This window comes from Macrobrachium rosenbergii, chromosome 10 (assembly GCF_040412425.1).
Source record: "Macrobrachium rosenbergii isolate ZJJX-2024 chromosome 10, ASM4041242v1, whole genome shotgun sequence".
NCBI lineage: Eukaryota > Metazoa > Arthropoda > Malacostraca > Decapoda > Palaemonidae > Macrobrachium > Macrobrachium rosenbergii.
The window spans coordinates 63500074-63523969 of record NC_089750.1 but is presented as its reverse complement, the minus strand read 5'-3'; the positions used below and the strand labels follow the sequence as shown (position 1 = coordinate 63523969).

The window sequence follows — 23896 nt, the reverse complement described above, 5'->3', positions numbered from 1 at the left end:
TACGGAAGAAGAATCTGGAGAACCAACGTTCAGTGGATCTAAAGTCAGATGCAAACCATTTTAATAAGAATGATAAAGAAAAAAGAAAGAAGCGAAAGTGTGGGTGGAGGGATTTGTCTCTCACTATCCAGTACAGAACTTAATCTGGCTCTGCTGTAAGCTGATGAGATTTTTCCCTTTATTTACAAGGGAAAATGTCCTCAACTTTTAGATTCAAATACGAAGCATTCTGATGAGACCTCCTGTCTTCCGCCTTGACATTTTGGTTTGACTATTGTGGACCGGTCAAAAGAAAGGTAAATCTTTGAGAGGTTTTACAAAGGATTAGACCCAACTGGCTCGAGAGCAGGGAGGAGTCAATTAAAGGATTATACAGGGGAAGAGACCAATTCAACCAGAAATGACTTTGCAATGAAGACGCTGATTACATATTCATAAAAGTACAAACCTTAATATATTCTCCTTTTGGTAAACAATAAAAATTTTTGTAAAAGGAACATTTTAAAAAAACTATTAAACATACGAATACATAGAAAATATATATAAGGTAGCTATATATGAGCTTTCTTGTAACCCCACTTTTATATTTTTCATCAGCCTCTAATAAAGGACCGTCTGTAGAAAGGCCTAGCAACCACTCCGTTGTTTCACTTTTCCTATGCGGCCAATGCCTTTATTAATACATTCACCACGTTCCATATCTTCGTGAGTTACTTATACATAATATATATATATATATATATATATATATATATATATATATATATATATATATATATATATGTATATATTTATACATACACACAAACACACACACTATATATAAATTTATATATATATATATATATATATATATATATATATATATATATATATATATGTGTGTGTGTGTGTGTGTGTGTGTGTGTGTGTGTGTGTGTGTGTGCCTGTGCATGTGCATTAACCATGAACACATTTTCTGTTATTTCAGAAGCAATACAAATTTCTGATACCGACTGATATACAGCACAGTGTTAGAATGATATTTCCTTTGAGAAGTCATTCCCCACGGGTGGAGGTATCTTCCCTCTGGAGACTTTGGGGAGACCTTGCGGTCGTTGGGTAGAATGGGGCGGGGGGCGCGGTAGGTTGCCGGTAGGTAGCTTTTCATCTAAGTAACATTCCTTTTTTTTTTTACCATAATATACATAAATATTAGATGATAGCCATGAGAAAGCAATAACGGCAGAGGGAAAGAACTGTTATTAACGTCGTTGGTTGTAGAGTGAGACCAGTGTAGTTGCCCAGATTCTTTCAAAACAAAGAAATTCCCTGGATTATGCAACGCGATCTAGGTCTTTTTAGTAACTTTCAAACATATGTTGAAATGCTTTAATTTGTGAACCAAACTCATCCACCCCTTGCTAAATAAATGGCTTTAATAAGTCAAACTCCCCCTGTTTATTATTAGTTGCTGTTTTGAATTGACAGGAAACCTCACACCAACAGTATGTTCATTGTTCATGTGTATTGGGGAAGGCGAGAGCTGGGATGGCATCTTATTCAAAGGGGACGGTAGTCCCAATAAAGGTTGGGGACGGCTGAAACGAGCATGTATAAAATCCCCCATTTACAATAAGGTGCTTTTTCATTTGACAAGAAGAAAATTCTAGGTGATGTTGATAAATGTTGTCCTTGTTTATTATTCCGGTTTACCGTGGGCATGCATTAGATGTTAAAAAGGCATTAATTTGCAAGCTGAGTTGTCCAAATAAGCAGCGGAAGAAAAGGCAAATAAAACAAATAATTAATACGTACAGTTGTTAACAAGGGTCCGAAAAGCTGAAGCATTAGTTTCATCATCGCTTCCAACGCCACGTGATCGCAAAGGGCCTCTGTGAACTCTCGGCACTCGGCTTTTCCGTGTTCTATCTAGCACAAATCTACAACTTCCCCTCTCATGGTGTCATCCATGAAGGCCTTTGTCTTCCCTTTTAGTCCTTGCAGAGACAGGTTCTTATTGCCTTAACCTATTCTCGTAGGGGATGAGAGAAGCACATGGCCATCTCCCTGTCCTTATCTTATCTGCATATGGAACATTCATATTTCCCTTATGGCTCGTTTCTAACTCTCTACTATCATTTGACCCCTAATGTTCATATTAAAACTTTATTCTCGTATCAACAGATTCTTCTATTAGATTTTAATACCATAGGAATATTCCTAATTATGAAAACAATGGCTGCTTTTGATAACTTAACAGGGCACATTATAAGGAGATTGCGATATGTGAAACACACGAGATGAAAAATTAATGAGTTTAAAAATGATGAGGGTTATAATCATTTACCCGTTACAACGAAAATTTTATGAAAACATTAATACAACAAAAATAATAATGTTAGAGAACGAGCCCATCAAACAATAGTCCATTGATGTCATGAACGTGCTGTCAGTGTTAGGTTTTTCTGGGGTGAGGATGGTACGGTGAATGCCATGTGTATTTAATGTTTTAATATTTAATTCAAGAGCCATAATGATTCCAATAGTATCTGACTTATTAACACAGCCAGGTGTAATGGTTGGAATGGGCCTCGGTATATGTGTTGGGTTTTTCGCACGAGCCTCCATGTTCGGTGACAGCGCCGACCCCAGTGCAAATCTGGAAGATGAAGACGACGACAATTGGGACGAGGTTAGTACTCAGTAGTCCCATGGCTTTTACTATAGTCAGTTAATTTCTCGTCAGATATATGGATCACAAATTTTTCAGTAAAACTGAGGACAGAGCTACTGCCGCGGCCTGTTACGGCCAGTCGCCGACCGGCATATTTACCGCCTCTTATTTATGATGTTATCCTATGCATGTTTATGCCTTCTGATTATGTTTATGATATTTATCTTGGTAAATATAAGCAAAAGTTCCTCACGGACTAGTACCTTGGGAATTGATATTTCTTATGCTTTTAGTGTTGCAGATGAAGGAGGTAGTATTGTTTATTGTCTGTCAATTGTTTCTAACCTCATATCTACTCAACATGGTTGGGGACCCTTTGGGAACGCCGGGTTTTGACTGGGGAAAACTTTGGAAGAAAGTTGTTGTTGAGAATCATATGTTTAAGAAGGGTTTGGTGATAATTCTATACATTAGCTCCGCACCTGTTTTTACCTTTTCAACTGGTTTTTTCTACACTCTTATGGGTTCTGATACTGGCGGTGCATCTGTTTGTGGTCAGCCAAGTGGAATGTCCCTTCGCCATATTTAGTACTGGACCGGGGGGGGCGGGGGTTGGGTACCCATACGTTAAGTTATTGCACTTGCCGGACGGGATATGAACCGTCCGAAACAGACGTAGCTGTGCTCTTTCTTGTGAAGACCGCGTATAGAAACCCCTTGTTGGACGGACTTCAGGGGGTTAATTGCAGGTTAATTACACTCGAGCGCCAAAAATTAAAGGTAAATTCATAATTAGCAATGAAAAAACTGTAGAAAAAGTTGAGTTAGAAGGCAGTTGCCGCCACGGAGCTACTATATAGTTCTACCAAAAGGAAACCTATTATAAATAGGAACTATATTAACCTAACTTACCCTAACCTAACCTAGCAGGTCATGTTACTTAGCCAGGGGGCTCTCTGCCCTCTGGACCTCCCGATGAAGGAAACTCCACTTTTTACCAAAAGCTCCCCTATAACACTGCCCACGCACAATAGCATTCCAGGATGGCCAGCATACAACTAATAACGTTAATTACAAGTTACAGTACTTGCAGTTGACCAACAAAAAATAATGGTAAATTCTTGATAAGCAACCTAAATACTAAAGGAAAAATCAATTTCCAAAGTAATATCCTATGCTGAGCTATTGCTTAGTTCTACCACTGTCTTTTTTTAATTATGTTTTTATGTTCATCCCCTGGGTGCTGATACTAAATGCACCCGTTTTGCCCATTTTTCTGACTGCTTATGTTTGTAGCATTTTGACCTGTGTTGAATAACACCATTCTCCTCGTTTTTGTGTGTGTCCCTCTAGTCTACCCCTTACATTTGACAACTGCAGCCTAAGTGGAATAGGTTAGGCTAGGGTGTATCCCTTTTAAGTACAACTGCCATGCTTATTTCATAAAAATTTGTGGAGGTCCAGAGGCATGATACCCTCCAGTCAAATAGGCCTAGGCTAGGACCCTGTTTCCTAGGGTTGGTTAAGGAATACACATAATTAAGAGTGTTAAATTAAGAGTGATGGTCATGCAGAATGCCTTGGGCAAAGACGGGACCTGATTGAGAAAACTATTAAGTAAAGGTAAAGTTATCCTATTTTTATTTGGCTGCTGTTTGTTTTGTCTTTTTATGCTTGGGATTGGTAGGGGCTACAGACATGATCCATATTTCATTTGCTTCTCTTGCTGTGAGAATATTTCAATATAGTTAATGTTTCTTGAGCCCATCCTGTTCAGTTCTTTTCCCTGCCCAAAAACTTTAAATTCTCTCTGTGGTCTTCTGCAATGTTGGTAGATGTATTGATAGAAAAAAAAATTAATGGTGTACCTTAATAGTAATCAAGAACACATTAACTACAGTATTGGTTATTCCATGTTACATTCATTTTTACAAATTGAGGATGAAATGCACGTTTCTGATCATTATTCTATCATAGTCTGTTTTGTAACTTGAATGTTTTGGACATCATTTTCCCCAGATGTCAGGTGAATTGCTTTCAGAGTAAGACCATCCACTGCATCAGACAATAATTTGGTACCCAAGTAGAGAATTGGATAATATTGGTTCATAAACTTAGAAAATATATTAAGTAATAGATTCAGATAATGGAGACAGCAACTAGTAAAGTAATAGATTCAGATAATGAAGACAGCAACTAGTAAACCAACTCACAAAAATATTTACTGCAGTTTTAAAATTTTTAACTGGTATTAGTAAGTTGATCAGTAGTTTAATATATTAACCAGATTACAAATGCTGATGGACAGTTGCAGTGTTTTATTACATACTGAATACATTCCATTGTGCAAATTGTCAGTTTGTCAGAGGGTATATAGTGTACTGGTTAATGTACAGTATATCAGGTCCACAGCCAACAGTTTCAAATAGTGCACACATTCACAATGTTGAATATTCAGAAAAATCATTTATTTGAGTAACTTCTTATTTCTGGTGTGGGGCATATACAGAAGTATATTTTCAGATTTTTTTTTTTTACCATTGTTAGCAAAATCCACCTGTTTCAGTGGCTTTCCCTTTCCATACCCCTATAATGATTTGGGAAGGGGCTTAGAGTGGAAAATCTGTTCTGGGGGGCGGGCCAGGGATAAAAGTAAGTAATTTGAAGTGATGTTAATCATACCCAACTTATGCTGAGTGGTAAAAAGAGCACGAAGAGTACGTTTTGTGCTTAAAATGTTATCCGTGAAGGAAAGCTTTTAAAAAATGTAATACTAGACATTACTTGAGATTCATACAGTACTACACATCTTATGTTAACCTAACTTAGCATAGAAAAGTGGGTCTTCCCCACACTAAGCCTCCTCACTTGCCTTGACCTAATTCAGTCCTATCCTTACTTTAATTGTGGGAATTAAGGTTTTCAGGGTCATTTACGACCTGTATTACAAAGTATGAGGTGTTTGTACTTTATAGTTGGGCAGAATTAAGTAAAATGTTATAAAGTTGCTCACTCCTCTTGCGCAGTTGCATAAAGGAGATAATGCAAATGAGTGATAATTATGCCTAATTGCAATGGTGAAAACCATGCCAAACAGGAGTTAAGTAGTGGTGAAAATGCCAGTATGCTACATGTCTAAAATGTTATCATTAGAGAAAAATATGTTTATATGAAAAAGGAAAAAATAGATGTTTATCTTCAGTGAAGTCAGTTGTCTCTTGCAGAATATCCAGTCTTACACTTAGCCGAAAGTGCACTGAAAACAGTGAATCACCTGAAGTATTTGTGTGGGTGGAGCTGAAATGCCCAAAGACACTTACAAAATTACAAAAAAATGCAGACCTACTAGAAGAGGAATTGGCTTTTAGGATACTATATTTACCCATGATGAGAATTAAAGCATACTATATATAAGCTTAGTGATAATGTGCTACCCCCTGATTGGCCCTCCTCTGTTGGATCAAGGTTTACTGACAATTTTCTGTGTGTGTGCGCGTGCGCGCGCTTGCTACACTCTAGCTCAGGGGTTCATTGGCCTGGACACCTTATGTAAGTCAGACAGAGGGAATGAAGGCCAGTTTTTTCTCTACTCTTATATACGACAAGAAATGGAAAATCAAAGTCAAGAACAAATGGCAAATTTCAAAGATACTGTAATTTACATTCTTCCTGGATATACAAACCTTAGTCTTTACTGTACAATCCAACCTCTACCTATCCACATAGCCTCACTGCTGAAGAGAAACATGATATGCATACTGTGTGTGTTGGCTGTTACTCACAACCCCTACTCACAACCCCCACACAGAGGAGAGCCTGATTCATGATAAGTGTATCCGCATAAAGACTTGGGTTTTTATAGCTAGGAAAAATGCAAAAATCTTCAAAATTTGCCAGTTTTACCAAACTGATAGCTAACAGTATATTAATATATTAATCCTTGTTGCCTAGTTTTGGGCTCATAAGTATAACTGATAGCAGATCAGTTTTGGGTATCATATTACTGTAGTTTACATGGTTTGTTTTTATTAAGGCTGTGGAAATAATCATCCTTGTGTTGTATTATGTATGATACTTGCTTTTACTGAGTAATAACTAAAAAATGTACATTTCTTATTTACAAGAAACAACAAAAATCTGTTATTCAGATGGTGCAGGCTGTTTGCATTTTTTACCTGTAACAGGTTGAGGACTCCAGACCATAAGCTTGATAAACATCTGCATCTTGATATTTCATATTGAATGATTCATAATTTTCATGAGAACCAATAGTAATTACAGTGAAACAATTATTCTTTCAGCAAGTTACCTAAGAATGTTTGCAGGTCCTATTCAGTTATTCATTTTTCAGTGTTTGTCCTGGTTCTACATTATCATGCTGTTACAGTTTGCCCTAGATATGATCATATTAAAAGTACTGCAGATGACTAGTGGATGCTAATCATATTTATTTTTTCATCAGGATGGATTTTTAGCTGAAGGAACAGGAGAAACAAAGCTGGTATTGGTGGTCCGCAGTGATCTCAAGATGGGCAAAGGGAAAGCTGCGGCTCAGGTATGATAATACTCAGTTGTACATTATCAGTTGTGCAAGCCCTCTTGTCAGCCTTAAACCTTTGCCAAAAATAGTACAGTTCCCAACCGTACCAGTTATGGGATATTAAAGGTAAACAAAGGTATAACCAAGGAGTAGATAAGTAATTCTGAAATGTTTAAATTTGTAATAGAAACTGGAGAGGGGCTTTTTTCAAAATTGGTGCTACATGGTTTTTATGTTTCAAACTGCAATGTGTGATAAACAAGCTCATGATTGATCAGACCTAGGCTAATTCTTTGTGAATAATGTTCTCTGGCATTACATATTGGAATTTGTATTTTTGGGTCGTAAAGCAAAAAGAATTTCTTTTAATGAGAAGCTGGAAAATACTGGCAATCAGCATTATAGGTGTATCATACTTTGCACTGTACTTAGGAACTTGGAAATTATTTTAATATGGTTCAAGTTAGATGTTTGATAGTAAAAAGATAATGATATATCTGTAGGGTAATAAATGTCCTAAATTAATGTGATGTGTATCTTAATTTTCAGTGTTGTCATGCCACATTGAAAGCCTTCAAGCAGTTGCAGAAAACTAACAGAAGATTACTAAGAGCATGGGAAATGAATGGACAACCAAAGGTAAAAGACTTTCATTTTGGTAAAAAGTGTTTTGTGGTTTTGATTTTTATTGTAAGTTTTTCAGATTCATACTGTACTATTGCTATTTGTTGAGAGAGAAAGAGTTGTAATAATTTTTTTTTTCACTTTCGTGCTCTAATATTACTAAGCTTTTGGTTGAGAAGAGAGAGAGAGAGAGAGAGAGAATGTTTTAACATTATAATGCATAGTTTTTGTGTCAAAGAAACCTGTAACAAAGTAGTAAAGTACAGATTATTTATTTTGTGTTTGTAAATAGTAAATACACTTTGTAGTATCAACGGTACATTATTCTTTCCGCTGGCTGAGTTACAGTGGTCATAATTGTAAAAATTCATTGAATGTGCTACTCAACTCTGAGGAGCTTTTAATTGTTATCAAGGCAGATTCTTCCAGAGATTCTTATATTACCATAGAGCCAATCTCTTTTGGATGGAAAATATGGTTTTATTAATGCAGTATTTTAATGTGAAAGTGACCCTATAAAAAGCAAATTATATATACTGTACTATATACTTATATTACAGATTTAGAACAGATATAAGATTTTTTAATACATTGCCCCCCAGGGTTTATAGATTGATTTAATGATAATGAAATAAAATAAGATGAAATACAGGCATAAAAGGTGTACTCTAATATTGTTATATAATAGGATGAGGAATAGTACAATAAAAGAGAGTTGACTATTGCAAAAGTACCAAGTTATTTGCCTTCAGCATGGGTATGAAATACAGGCATAAAAGGTGTACTCTAATATTGTTATATAATAGGATGAGGAATAGTACAATAAAAGAGAGTTGACTATTGCAAAAGTACCAAGTTATTTGCCTTCAGCATGGGTAGGGGCATTTTGGCAAACTTAATGGGTATTTGTGCCTTCTGACTATCCCATGTAGTGGCACTGTCAGTAGTGTGAACTAGAGACAGCACTTAGTTTTTTTGCAGCATCTTGCAGTCCCCAGTTGTATTCTTGTTCTTTGTACTGTATGCAGCAGGCAGTCCCCAGTTTACGACGGGTCTGGCTTACGACGTTCTGAGGTTACGACGCTTTTAAAATATATTCATCAGGAATTATATCCCGGTTTATGACATGTTCCGGGGTTACGACGCCGATCCGACTGAAGAAATATGGCTCCAAAACGGCAGAATAGTCAAAATTTGGAGGGTTTTTTTGATGAAAAACTCAATAAAAATGCAGTTTTCATAATTTTCATTGCACCAAAAGCATTAAAGTAAGGTTTTCCTTGGATTTTTGACGATTTTTGTCTTAAACCAGGGACTGCCTGTATTACTGTTCTTTCCCCACTTTATAGTTTTTTGGAAGTTTTAGTTTTGAAAGTAATCTAAGGCCAATTACCTATTTCAATTTTTGTCTTTTATATTCTGCCACATCATTGTTTGGCGTAAATGTTATGTCTAGTAAAATGTCTTGCAAGGTATGGACATTAAATTGTAATACTGTAGATATGCAAAAGTAAAAGGGTTGGGACTGTAGAGTTTATTGGGACATGTTGAGACTATTTTGTGTCAATCACTTGAAATTGCTTAGATCTGAAAATAAACAGAAATCATATTAATTTTTCAGTTTCAGAATTGTTATTAGAAAATCACTTTATGGATCTCTGAAATTTTTTTATTTAAAAAAATGCTGGCAAAATGTTTTGTGCTTAGAGTCATATTGTGTAAACTACTGTAATCTCAGTATAGTGTCATATGCATTATTCAAGATAGGCTTGAGATAACTACCCAGTATTTCATAACTTATTCAGTTGTCAAGAAATAATGCCCAAAGAGCTTTATGCAGTTCTTAGTTTTGGAATTTCACCGAGATACTTGTGCTTGTCCAGTCTTTATTCAGTACCTTACTCTCAGTGTAGTGTCATGTGTGTTATTCAAGACAGCTTGAGATAACTAACAGTATTTCATAACTTTATGCAGTTGTCAAGAAATAATGCCCAAAGAGCTATATGCAGTTCTTAGTTTTGGAACTTGACTGAGATGCTTGTGCTTGTCCAATCTTTACTCAGTCCTGTCAACATTTGTATGATGAATGGTATGAAAAGAAAACAAAATTACAACTATAGTTATTGTTATTCCTAGTTCATGTCATCCAAAGTACTGTATATCTAATCAAGATCAACCCAGACACTGTCTTGACTACCATACAGTGTTCATTTATGATGGAGCTAAGAATAGAAGAACAATTTGGGATAAACCAGATGATTTCCTGCTGAATTTGTCATTCACCAGGGAGGGTTTTCATATATGATGAAAAAAAGCACTTCTAGTTAACCAGTTGCCAAATCTCAACAATGGCAATCTACACCCTGCATGAATCAGTTTATCTTACTTATTATAAGGTAGCTTAGTAGGCTCTGGGTAAATGAAATTCAAGTAGAAATTTTTAAAACTAAAGAAAATGAGAGTAAGAAAAGTAAAGATGAGAGATTAAAGTCTTAACAGTTTAGAAGGAATGCAAGAACATCAACCTAGTACAGTACATATTGGGAGAAAATTATCATACCCACCTATATGTAGGTCATTACTATCAGCTGTAACTATTGCTAGTTAATTGCATGTTTAATTATTAACCAATTCAGGGTTGCATGTAGCATATTTGACATATCAGTACGTTTTTCATATGCTGTAATACTGTGATACAGCTTTTGGCATCACTGTATTGGAATGTATTTTATTACATTTGAGAATGTTGCAGTCTTTCTATTGTAGTTCTTGAAAGCAATTAATTAAAAATTGCTCAAAGCCACTACAGTATTGTAATATGAAATTGAAAGTAATTCTTCCTTTTCTTGTTATTCTTTATTAGTTTTGGGGTTGTCTTAGAGACTTCTGATAGAAGGTTATTGTATGAACTACCATCTCTTATAGTACTTTAGGATTAACATGATTAACATAATTGCTATAAACAAATGTAGGATAAAATGGATTCTCTCTTGCTATAATTCAATTTACTTTTTGGTTTTGCAGGTTGTCTTAAAGATTGATGATGAAGAATCGATGCTTGACTTAGCTTCCCTAGCACGGGAAGTAGGTCTAACTGTTAGTCTCATCCAGGATGCTGGACGCACACAAATAGCTCCTGGGTCACGAACAGTGTTAGGTGTAGGACCTGGTCCTGTTGATCTTGTTGATCAAATTACTGGCCATCTTAAGCTGTTTTAGTTGATAATGTCTCATTACATTATTTTACAATAATAACAGTTATATTAGCCTGTAGGGTATGTGAGAAATGCACTGTAATCATGACATCTATCATTAACGATAAATAAATTTTTATAGTTACTGAGTGCTTCATTTTCCATTATAGCTCATTTCTCTCTTATAGTGAGATGTGTGTACTACCGGCTAAATTCAAGTGCCTTATGGGGTGATTGGATGAATGGCAAGCAGAAGTCACACCTGTGGCCTTGCTCCCAAATACAAGTTGAGTGCTCTATACCATCACTTCTTTTCTTAGCTATATGGGGACTATAATATGTATCAAGGTTTATGCTATTATATAAAAAAGAAATGGTATCATATACGTGTGTCTGTAATAAAAACATGTACTGTACTGTATTACAGTATGTGTGGTTTGCTATTTTGTGTGAATTTGCACTTACTTGAAAGTGCTAGAAACCAATTCCTTATGAATATTGAAGAAACTACAGTGGTCAACGAGTTCTCTGAAAGAAAAAATGAAGGTAGCTAATGATTTTTTCCCATAAGTTGGTAGCTTATGTAGTACTATATTGACATGAGTTTGTCTTAATACAATTTTTATTTAGTTCATTCTTGTATTTGTTTTTTTAATGTACAAAAGTATGATGAGTTTCAAAGCCAGAAGAATGAATATTTTCTATAGACCTATTCATTAAGAGAACCTGTCATAATATTAAATATCATGACAACTCTTTTAACACTTTCGATTTTTGGACAGGAAGAGTAATGTTTGCAGGGATATAAGAATTTGATAGTTCCTTCCTTCTCCAGGGACTTCATACAAAGATAAGAGGTATGTAAATGTTTGATTGTATTCATATTGGGATCACTACCCAGGTCATGAAAGTGGACAAGCTTAGTAACCCCACTATAAATCTCATCCTGTAGGTAACCTGTAGAACCACCATAAAATTCATAACTCCTTTAAACATAGATCTACCATACACTTTGCAGTAACTTTCATTATTTAGACACAGATCTACTGTACTCTTTGCAGTAACTTTCAGCCCTTAGACATTCATCCATCATACACCTTGTAGTAACTTTTATCTTCAAGACAGCTTTTACTACATGAAAATAAAATGTGTTCACTTTAATCAAGCATTATGGTTTGTGGGTGGTGAGAGGGGTATCATTGCTGTTGTATTCGTTCAGCATTTATTTCTGTTTGGATAGTCTACTCACTGTTGTACCAGAAAATTAAGGCTTTTGTAAAATGAGAAGTTTGCTTTCGTGTAGCATCAGTGAGATTCCTTCATGTGGAAGGCTATGGCATGTAACTGCATGAATTTATGAAAGAATTATTGTGGTAATATTTGAATGGACCTCATCTTTAGTTATTGGTTTTTTGTTTTTTCTTGGTACTAGTACCCATCACAGAATATTCATTTGCTATTTATTTCCTTTTTAAGGGATGCATAATCAGATACATACTGGGCAATCTTACAATTACTCAGGAAAAAGATATACTTTGAATGTCTGGATGGATCATTACCATCAGTACATCACTTCTTAGGAACATTATCATCATTATTATTGTAAGAACCCTGTGAATTTTTTCCAACCCAATCATAAGTAACATTGCTGTCGCCACGTGTGTGAGCGAGACATAGAGAACCAAGGTAGTCGTTGTAGGGCAGGAGATAGATCCCTCCTATCCTGTGTCCTTTATATTCTATCACTGTGCCAACAGCACTATTCTGGCCGGGACCAATATAGGAGAATTCTTTGTAATGTTGGTCTCTCTTATGGACCCCTGGGGGGACCGTGAGAGTGTAACACCTTTGAGGATGAACAGCAGCTACCAAAAATGGGTTTTTCCTAAACCAAAACCTGTTTTTTATTGCTGGAGAACCACTGGCACTAGCACAGCTCTGGTTGCAAACACTTTTTGAGACAGGATATTTAAAAACTGTATACATAGAATTTTTATAATTTATTTGTCATGACTTTGTAGCCCTAGGTAAAGGCAAGTACAGATTCTTTACTGAACAAAACAGTAACTGACACAGTGTTTTGATTTGTTTGAGCTAAAAAATTCTTTCCTTAAATGAGAAAGAAAAAACTTGTCATTATTATTGCATTGTTTTGATTTTTGGTTATCTCAATGCATAAATGAATGAATTCTAGCAAAGGCATAAGTCTGTTTTTATTTTTGCTTTATTTTGATATTGGTTATCACAGTGCACAAGTGAATAAATCCTAGCAAGGCATTAAAGGTAAAGGTTTATGTGAAAAGCTTTGTAAATATTGTTTTTAATAAGAAGCCATGAAAATACATCAAGTAAAGTTAATGTGGAGAAAATTGTTTTATACAGTATCAACAAGGGAAAAGCCTTCTCAAACTTCCTTGGTCTTTAACATTTCCTGAGCAAAACCTTTAATGCATATTACATGTGGGTTTATAGAAGTGAAATAAAATGTAAATTCCATAATTTAACTTGTAAAATAATCACGAAATTAATGAATTTCTAAAATCTTCAACACTGCAAATGTATACCATATAGGCTAGATCAGTCAGCACCAGGGATAAGTATTTGTCTACAACTTGCATAGTGTACCATAAATTTCCTGACAGTGTACTCTGAAAATCCTAAGAAACACCTAAGCCACTAAGAGGTAAAAAGTACATTGAATGCGCTATTGCATCTGTTTATGAAGAGTGATTGGTTTTTTTACCATCATCACCAAGGATGATGGTACAGTATACTTTTCCTAAGCATTATTTGTTGCTGCTTCCTATTGTACTCTTGAACTGGTATTTATTTTATGTGGACTTTTCGGTTTTGGATTTCAAAGCAGTTCAAATGGTATTACATAAGCCCAGGGATTACAAGTCATCAAACAGTGTTTTCAGTAAAAATTAAATATCTAAGTTTCAAAATGTACCATTTTATCAAGGATATAAGTTATTGCTGCATTCAAGAATACACTTTACTTTGGTCCCTGCATTCCTCCTTCAACGTGTTTTATTTTTCTTATAATAAAAAAACAGTTAAACTCTACACACACTGACCATCTCAGAGATCTTTCATATGCTTGCACATTAATAAAAGAAGTCTGATGACCAAAATAACAAAGGTACATGAAGTTTTCATTTTGTCTGAACAAGTGAGGACTCATCTAAATTGGGTGCTCTGTCACTTAGAAAGCAATGGCTTTCTTAAATCAGGTTACTGTACTACTGTATTTTCAAGTCATGGTCTAAGGGTACATCTGTTATATGTCACCCATAAATGGAGTACAAAAACTTATTCCGTGAGCTGTCTGATGTTATACTGTATTTATGACAAGAAGATGATTATGGTGATGGATAATGCAAGTGAAATAATAAGAAGAGAGATGGAGAGACATGGTTATAAATTTGTTAGTAGGACAGCATCATTCTATAGTTTAATGAAAATCTATAATGCAACATCAAATGTGTTACACATGATGAGATTCCTTTGACATGTATATAAAGAAAAAAATAAGTAAAGCACCATATACACGTAGTCTTAAAAATAAAAATCTTCATGGTTGCTAACTTCTCTTTTGCACTTAATCTACAAAATGCTTTAAGCTGTATGCAGTGTACATTTGTGATTTATTGTAAATTTCTCATACTCACAAGGAATGTTTCACATTTTCTCAACTGGGAAGTTTCACAGAGAAACTTATAAATGGCTACAGTTAATACAAACATAATATTGGACTTATTGCTTTCTTGGCCATTTGGTTTGGTTCAACTGCATACAGTAAATTGTATGTTACCTAACTAAACAGAATGATTGTTCATTTTTTATTTACATTAATGGAACTAAAATGCTGATTAAATATAGTGTCTTTTGTTTATCAGAGCATATAATAGCCAACAAATATCAGGAAGAATCTCATCTGAGTTGCATAAAAATGTGGAAATTGTAGTGAAGTAATGCTAATGCATGCTACTGCAGACATATACATTAATGCCATTATTTTATTATGTCTTTGTTTGTTATTCTACTGTAATGAGTTAAAACGTAAAAGTCTAACATTATGTAATGATATTTAGATAGTATGACAAATGAACACTATAAAATTGTACAATAATCTGATTGTCATTGTCAAAACACATTTCAGTAACTCACAGACAACAGAGTTCAGTTTTGTTTGCTTTATTTTCAACTCTTAGCTACTGGTAAAATAGTTTAGATATGTAAATCTGACACTTCTTAACCTCCCATTAGGTTTAATAAAGAGCTGTTAAAATTTTAAAAGTATTGTGTGTTGGTGCTGAACATCCAAGTTCATCCCGTACTGGGAAGGTTGAGGATAATCAGACATCTATTCTTTTTTAACTAATTTACACAAGGACAGCAATCAAACATTTTGATAACATTACTGTTAAAATTCTTTTACATCTTACTCTATTTTGAGATCTACTAAAGTTAGGAGCATGTGGTGAGTTTGCTGAGAACCTTGTAAAGTATCAAAGATGAGTTATAATTAAGGGCAAAGTAACCAAAAGCCATGGAATAAGCTTCAAGGAAAGCTAAAACATAAGTTGTGTCGCAGCTGGGTCATTTCAACAGTCAACTGTGCTTTGGGCAGTTTTTTGGCCAAAAAATCAACCATCTTTGAGTCTGACTATCTCTTTCTCAAATTATAGGTAAAATATTATAGTTTTATGTCATGAAATATTAGTTTAGTGTGCCTCAAACATTAACCTTTTGAATGTCCATAGAGGTAAGCTGTAATTTTAGATGCCAAAAATACCTGTTCCATTTGGCAATTTCTCTTTTCATTCTTTGTTACAGTTTCATTGTAATTTCATTCACCCAACAGTTGTTACCACAAATAAGCAGATCTGACATCAGCAATGATTACACTGACAGCTGAGGAAACCCCTCTCTGGGTATAGCTTATTCAGAGCTTGTGCAGAGACTAAACAAAACCCAAAATTCCATCACTTCCTGTATGGCTGAAATAAATGGAAAATAAGTCTCATAACTTTGACAAAGTGTGCCATATCATGGTTTCATAATTTTATCTCATCCAGATAAATAATTTCAGATTAGGTTTTCATGAAAGCTCTCGGTCACATTCTTCTTAGATGTTTGCAATAAACCTTTCAAGCAAGTTTCTGGGCCCTAGGTGTGTGTGTGTGTGTGTGTGTGTGTGTGTGTGTGTGTGTGTGTGTGTGTGTGTGTGTGTGTGTGTGTGTGTGTGGAATACATATTCAGGGTTGTGTGGATGTTTTCTAAAAACTTGCAAACCACCTTAGAATACATATTCAAAACTTAAAGAGTATTTAAGATATGATAAGATAATGGTAGGTAGTTAGTAAAAACTTATTAACCCTTAAACGCCTATTGGACGTATCATATGTCGACTAAAATTGTCTGTTGGGTGCCGAGTGGACGTACCGTACGTCGACTACAAAAAATTTCAACCTTTGGTCAACTTTGACTCGACCGAAATGATCGAAAAACGCAATTGTAAGCTAAAACTCTTACATTCTAGTAATATTCAATCATGTACCTTCATTTTGCAACAAATTGGAAGTCTCTAGCACAATATTTCGATTTATGGTGAATTTTTGAAAAAACTTTTTCTTACACACGGGCGGTAACTCAGCGAAAAATTTCATAAATTCTTTCGTCATTTTGTCGTAATTTTTGCACTGTTCTATATTAGCCGTTACATAAAGTTTTATATATGAAAATGTGTGCAATTTCATGTACAATACAGCAAAATACAACCCATGGTTGTAGCTTTTATCAGTTTGGAAATATTTTCATATAAACCACGATAACTGCCAAAATTTCAACCTTCGGTCAACTTTGACTCGACCGAAATGGTCAAAAAACGCAATTTTAAGCTAAAGCTCTTATGATCTAGTAATATTCAATCATTTACCTTCATTTTGCAACCAATTGGAAGTCTCTAGCACAATATTTCGATTTATGGTGAATTTTTGAAAAAAACTTTTTCCTTACGTCCGCGCCAGAAATTCTTTCGTCATGTTGTCGTAATGTTTGCACTGCTTTATATTAGTCGTTACATAAAGTTTTATATATGGAAATGTGCGCAATTTCATGTAGAATACAACAGAAAATAACTCATGGTTGTAGCTTTTATCAGTTTTGAAATATTTTCATATAAATCACGATAACTGCCAAAATTTCAAGCTTAGGTCAACTTTAACTCGACCGAAATGGTAAAAACGCAATTATATGCTAAAACTCTTACATTCTAGTAATATTAAATCATGTACCTTCATTTTGCAACAAACTGGAAGTCTCTAGCACAATATTTCGATTTATGGTGAATTTCTGAAAAAAAAATTTTTTCCTTACGCTCGCGCCTTGGTAACTCGGCCGAACATCTCAGAAATTCTTTTGTCATGTTGTCGTAATGTTTGCATCGTCTTACATTAGTCGTTACATAAACTTTTATGTATGAAAATGTGCGCAATTTCATGTAGAATACAACTGAAAATAGCTCATGGTTGTAGCTTTTATCAGTTTTGAAATATTTTCACATAAATCACGATAACTGCCAAAATTTCAACCTTCGGTCAACTTTAACTCGACCAAAATGGTCAAAAAACGCAATTGTAAGCTAAAACTCTTACATTCTAGTAATATTCAATCGTTTAACTTCATTTTGCAATAAATTGGAAGTCTCTAGCACAATATTTTGATTTATGGTGAATTTTTTAAAAAAACATTTTCCTTACGTCTGCGCGGTAACTCAGCCGAACATCTCAAATTCTTTTGTCTCGTTGTCGTAATATTTACTCTGCTTTATATTAGTTGTTACATAAAGTTTTATATATGAAAATGTGTGCAATTTCATGTACAATACAACAAAAAATAACTCATGGTTGTAGCTTTTATCAGTTTTGAAATATTTCCATATAAATCACGATAAATAGAAAAAATTCGACTTTCGGTTAACTTTAACTTGACCGAAATGGTCGAAAACTGCAATTGTAAGCTAAAACACTTACAGTCTAGTAATATTCAATCAATTAGCTTCATTTTTCAACAAACGGGAAGTCTCTAGCACAATATTTCGATTTATGGTGAATTTTTGAAAAAACATTTTTTTACGTCCGCGTTTAATTCATGCATCATTTTGTGATAATATTTCTCTGTGTTGCTTTGATCGTTTTAAAATTTGTTATATACCAAAATCATCGCAATTTAGTGTACAATACAACTAAAAAAAAATTAACTCATTAGCTTTAACTGTTTTGCTTACAGCGATTTGTATACAATTATATACTGTTTTTTTTCGCTGTCATATATTCCAATATTTATATATGATAATGATATTTTTTCATTTCTGATGGTTGCATACTAAACTTCAGGCAATGAAAAAAAAATGAGCCAAAAATGAACTCTTAATCTTAAAAACTAAGCGTGCTGTGATTTTTTGAAAAAAACTTTTTTCCGCTTCGGCGCTAACTCACCGAACGCCGCCGGCATACGGGAGATGTTTTTGTAAATAGGGCTTCGGCGTTAAAGGGTTAAATAATATTTTGAGTATTGAAATATATTTTGGTGATCTTTTAATAAATTAAAACAATGTGTTGTCAAGTACCTACATTACTCAACTGGAAGACTGGAAGAGGGTAGTAATGCCATCTTGTATCTGACACATTTTGCAAGCCCATAAGCATCATAATAAATTAAGAGCTTTCAGTTGATTAAGAACAATTTTTGCCCAGTATGCATATGAGCCTCAAAGTTGGAAGCATTGAGGTCCAGGTAAGTCTTCTTAAAACCATATTCTCTATTAAAAAATACCCTATAGATCTAAATACCACCTACAGCAGGATTTCCCTCTGAAGAACCCAAACTCTTTTACATTCTATTGTTGGAGGCTCAGACTTACGTATTAAATTTATGAAATATAAAAATTAGCTTGGTATTCATAAGGTCTTTTTATTATTCAGTAGTTCATGACTGCTTGGCATTGAATGAAGGCAATGAAAGTAATAAAAATGACAGTGATAAAATGGAACCCAATGAGCAACAAAACATACCACTAGCCAATAGGAGACCTGGTCCCATGGTTACAAAGCTAAAATTTAAAAATTCACAAAGCTTCACCTACTGTTTCAAGTGGGGTAGAAGGTAGCCACACCCTACAACATTGATGATCATTGTGGCAAAAGAGTGGCTATGAAAATCCAACTAACCTACTGGAGGCATGCAAGATGCAGTTTTACTGGGAAGTAGAAATAAACTTTTTTTTAACTGAAATATAACACCCTTATTAGTATTCTTTGTAACCCCATTCAAATCTAAACACTTAAAATAATCACAGGAAAATAACTGGTCTCAGTGATCCACCAAAGAATATTTAGGATTTACTTAATGAAAAAACAAAATAGACACCACATATACAAAGGGGTGAAGCAGGTCTTCTCTTCTAACTAGTGGCAACAAATGGATGTGGTTGGATCCCTTAGGTCAATGATTCCAGGGATAATCCTACAGATGGAGTGCAGTACAGACATTTTGTCTAAAAGGTACCATAGTGAGTTTCTGGATGTGACCACCCAGCCTACAGCTCTAGCTACCACTTTGAATCTTTAGTAATAATTTTTATTAGACACTATGATCTTATGGTTACATAAGAACATGTGCTTTACCTGTGTGGCGGACTGGTGATGTGTCAAATAAAAATATTATAAGAAATAAACAATAAACTGAAAGTCTACAGCTTGCAAGCTAACTTTAATTGTTCCTAAAATACAAACCTTCATTTACAATTATCTTAACTGCCGGTCACTGGTAACCAGAATAATATGAATAGATGTACTTATGAAAGTTAGAGGAGATAAAAGATAATGATACATGGATGGGTTCCATTTCGGGAGTTTCCCTGTCTCACTCTTTTTACATCTGCTGCTCCAAAGAACTTCACTCAAATGAGTTAGGCAGTGGGAAAGTTGTAAAAACATATAAAATTGGACTTCAACAGATAATTTTCTGTATTCTATGGTATTACTAACCCCTATTTTATGCATGTTGGCTAAAGAACTAAGACCTGCCCTCTTCCCAAGAGGCATAATTGATCTACTTAATTATTTGAATGCTATTCCACTGTGACACCTATCAGACCTTTAAAGAAAAGAACCAGAGCCCAGCTTTTAAATGGTTTCTGTGTAACAACAAAATCAAGCAACAGGTAACTTGGCTGAAGCAGAATCCTCTATGTAAACCAGCACTTCTACATCCTGTAGCACAACCTATGGTGTAACATGAGGAAGAGAGGCAACTTCTAAGACATAGTAACATCTATGAAAATCCAACTCAAGGGCGTTAATGTTATCTTACCAACAGCATTTATCAGTAATAACATTGGGGCCTCATCTGCTGTTTTGTTGGCCACAAGGAAATACATCCAGAAACACGTAATTGGATTGCATCTAATCTGAAGATCCATCCAATCTATGAATAACTTTATTAAACTGTGCACTTTCATTATTATAACCGAGTTTAATCAGGTCACTGAGTCACATTCCTAGACTTGCAGTGTTTACCTAGAGATTTGTTCATGGGTGAAAGTTTGGCAAGATCAAGAAATTGGACAGCTAGTTAAGAAGTGACCAAAGGGGACAGCTGGAATGTATAAAGCAGAAAACAATGCAGTTGAGGCCACAGGGCCACAGGGATGTTGCAAAGAACCTTTAGTACCATACTAGGCACATAGGGAGTCAAATTACAAAAATTATATAAAAATGTACAGTAGTATGGTAAAGGGGGTATAGGAAAAACACAAGCATTTATATTTTCCCCATTCAAGGAAGGGAGAGATATCCAGAGTTGGGTACTAAAACATTTGCTTTATACTCTGAAAAGTATAAAGATGAGACAAGATGCTAAGCAGAAAAATTGTGAAGAAAATTATTAACATGGTGTCTCAAGCAGATTTTCTGGCATCTTGCCACCAAACTTTGCACCAAGAAGTTTGGGTAGGTATTGGATTTATTTCTGTAACTTTCATCAGAAATTATCCAAAACTGGTATCGGGTATAAAGCCAATTATGTATGTTTTTGTGCAATTATGGATAAACAGAAAAAAAAAATATTAGATACTTCAAGTTTGGCAGTAAGAGTTAAGAGGCCAAAAACATGCTTTTGTAACACTGTCTCAACACTGGCTTTTGCTGTCTTAAAAATGTTGTTGCAACAGGCACAGAGTAATATACATAGTTAAAATGTAATAATGGACAAATGAAAAACATTTACTCTCCAGAAGCCAAAAATCCTCAGATTCCTAAGTTTGGTAGTTATTTTTCTGTTGCCAAGTGTTGGAATTTTCTCCATGCTTCTATTTCCTGGATTCATATAATTTCCATCTCTCAAAAGACATGTTCATTGAAAGAAAATAAGGTAGAGCCAAGATCAGCTGAATAAATCTTTTCTCACTGGAAGAATTATGCATTATTCAGGAATGACTGAGATGACACACTAGTCTTCATACCATTATTTACTATCTACAGCACATGTTGAGACTGGAAATGCTGTACCATCTCATAAGTACTTGAATGATGAAATTTTACAATGACACAAACACACACACAGTGTTTTGAACAACCACTGCATCAAAATATGTTTGCACTGAAAAACAGAAAAGTAGTTAATAACGGTGAGTGGGGTGATCTATTGTGGTCTGCTCACACACTTCTACTTGCAAGTGTTGTTGCACGAATCTCTGGTGATTGCATGTTTATATAAGATTTAACAGGAACCAGGGACCAGCAGTTAAGTAATATTATGGTAAGGGTTTGTGATTATGAAAGTATATTTTAAAATGAAAAATTTTTTACCACTATTATACCCTTTATAAAAGTAATGTAACCTCATTCAATATACTCTATTCAAATATCTACAAATAAACACAGAAATATAAACAAGTCATTGTTGTTAAATATGTACTTTTGGATTCAGATACTACCTAAATATACCAAATTTTGAATAAATTTTATGCTTAATAATGAGTACCAACCTTTTAATTCACTGAAGTATATCACTCACTGCTTGGCAGGTTAACCAAGACATTAGGCTATTCTTGAAAGAAGTATTCCCAAATGTAGAACTGAGAGGAGGGCACTCCCATTAATTAAAATATGAGATTTTTAATAACAAAACAAAAAATTTTCACTTTCGTATGTACCATATTTATTAAATAAGAGCAATTCATAAAAAGATGCAATGCATTAAATGAGAATATGAGTTGCTACTTGGTTAATTTTCACCTGTATTTTACATTTATAGGATTTTGGTAAACTTTCAAGCAATGTGAACATGGTAATGCAGATTGTTCTTTTTCCTCTTTCCATGACTGTAAATCTGTATACTGTAAGTACATGAAACAAAGTTTTTCACAGCAGTGCTAAACTGTCAGATATTTTTATGTCTTTCCAGACTGTTTACATATAGTTATTACTCTTAACCTGCTAACTAGCCATTTTATAAAATGTACAGTCACTATTATTAATGTTATATATTATTGATAAAAAGTTGACTGGTATTCACAATCTACCTAATAATAATAATAATAAAATTTTGTGCTTTTTCTTTTTATATGTACATTTTTACTGATGAACAAAGACACTGAAGATGACAGCAGGAGCTACCATAAGCTATGAGCAGTAATTTGTTAATTGTTCATCTGTAACAATATGTATATAAAATGAAGAAAACGGAAACAAGTTTATTATTATTATTATTATTACAGAGTGGATGAGATCACAGAATCTATTTCTAGACTCATAAAGCATGTCTAAAGGATCTGTGCACTACCACTAAAAGCAACACAACAATTGTGTGAATGTGACAAAAAGCACTAAGACAGCAATTTGTACTGTACAATAACATGTCAATACCAGAACATGTAAACATTTTAAAGACTATTGCTTGGAAACACATGGCACCTCTGATGGCTGTGTACTACTCTGAATTTTATTATGCAAATTAAACTCATTATAATGAATTTTATTGCATTTTGTTTTAAATTTGTGCATATCACAGTCACTTAATCTCTTACTGGTAAATAATACTATGTAACTTAGTTGAAATTGCTCTAGCTTTTCCACATACTGGTTGATATAATTAGAGTACAAGAGAGGCTGACCATCCAAAGGTGAATTTCAATAAGAGTGAAAAAGATAATTTGAACAATCAGTAGTAGTACTGTAGTAGTGCTGAAGCATGACAAAAATTACATATTGTAGAGATTTCTTCCCCTAGAGAACACTGGAGTGGGAGAAAACCTAACATTTCTTCTTTCAAAAATAACTACGTCTTTTGGCTAGCCAATCACACACCAAGTGATACATTTAAGTAAAATATGTGGTTTAACTGTATGAATACTATGCTTATTTTGTAGAAAAACTTCAATAACAAAGACAAACTTAATAATTATTGTGTATTTGTATATAAAATATGCAGTAAAAAACTATAACATTGCTATAACTGACTTTACATCAAATAAAGAAAATAGCATCTTTACATAAAATAAAACAAAATTTAAATATATATAAAACATTACATACAGACTTACTAGACTTCAGGCACTTCTTAATGCTAGTTTTTTTTATATGACGGAAGACATGATGTAGAACAAAAATATAATCCAGTGACTTGCATAGTGTAGACTGGACCACATGGATAATGTATGTTTCATACTATACCCAGCTTCCTGCTTTTGGGATGGTGAGTCAAACATGATGCCCAGGTACGCAAGATGGAATATTGTTAGGAAGCCGAAGCCCACATTTACTAGCACACTGAATCCTGACTTTCCTGGAAAAATGCAGATCAGGGAAGGGA

General features: G+C 34.4%; 2 protein-coding genes across 4 annotated transcripts in view; one reads left to right on the top strand and one right to left on the bottom strand.

Annotated features, from left to right (window-relative positions):
• The first annotated feature begins 2365 nt into the window (after positions 1-2365).
• Positions 2366-11159, top strand: LOC136842698 (peptidyl-tRNA hydrolase 2, mitochondrial-like). 2 transcript variants are annotated; one of them, XM_067110362.1, is made up of 5 exons: positions 2366-2452; positions 2549-2674; positions 7119-7211; positions 7746-7835; positions 10845-11159. In XM_067110362.1, exons 1-5 carry the CDS (start codon positions 2420-2422, stop codon positions 11037-11039), a joined length of 537 nt encoding a protein of 178 aa, XP_066966463.1. In that variant the 5' UTR covers positions 2366-2419; the 3' UTR covers positions 11040-11159. The 2 variants fall into 2 exon arrangements, with proteins under 2 accessions (XP_066966463.1, XP_066966462.1); XM_067110361.1 differs by having other exon boundaries at positions 2381-2674.
• A 1836-nt stretch (positions 11160-12995) lies between these two features.
• por (Protein-serine O-palmitoleoyltransferase por) overlaps positions 12996-23896 on the bottom strand; it is a 40474-nt gene continuing 29573 nt past the window's right edge. Inside the window, exons 9-10 of one of the 2 annotated variants that reach the window (XM_067110360.1) lie at positions 23628-23869; positions 12996-16020 (exon numbers count right to left, since the gene is read on the bottom strand). In XM_067110360.1, coding sequence (XP_066966461.1) covers positions 23661-23869 — 209 coding nt within the window. In that variant the 3' untranslated portion in view covers positions 12996-16020; positions 23628-23660. Of the gene's footprint in view, positions 23870-23896 lie in introns of both variants that reach the window. The other variant, XM_067110359.1, reaches the window with a different exon arrangement.

Coding starts and splice junctions, on each gene's coding strand:
- LOC136842698 (XM_067110361.1), top strand. CDS start 2,471: ATGCCATGTGTATTTAATGTTTTAATATTTAATTCAAGAGCCATAATG. Junction 2,675..7,118: donor ACGACGACAATTGGGACGAG/GTTAGTACTCAG, acceptor TTTTTTCATCAG/GATGGATTTTTAGCTGAAGG. Junction 7,212..7,745: donor AAGGGAAAGCTGCGGCTCAG/GTATGATAATAC, acceptor CTTAATTTTCAG/TGTTGTCATGCCACATTGAA.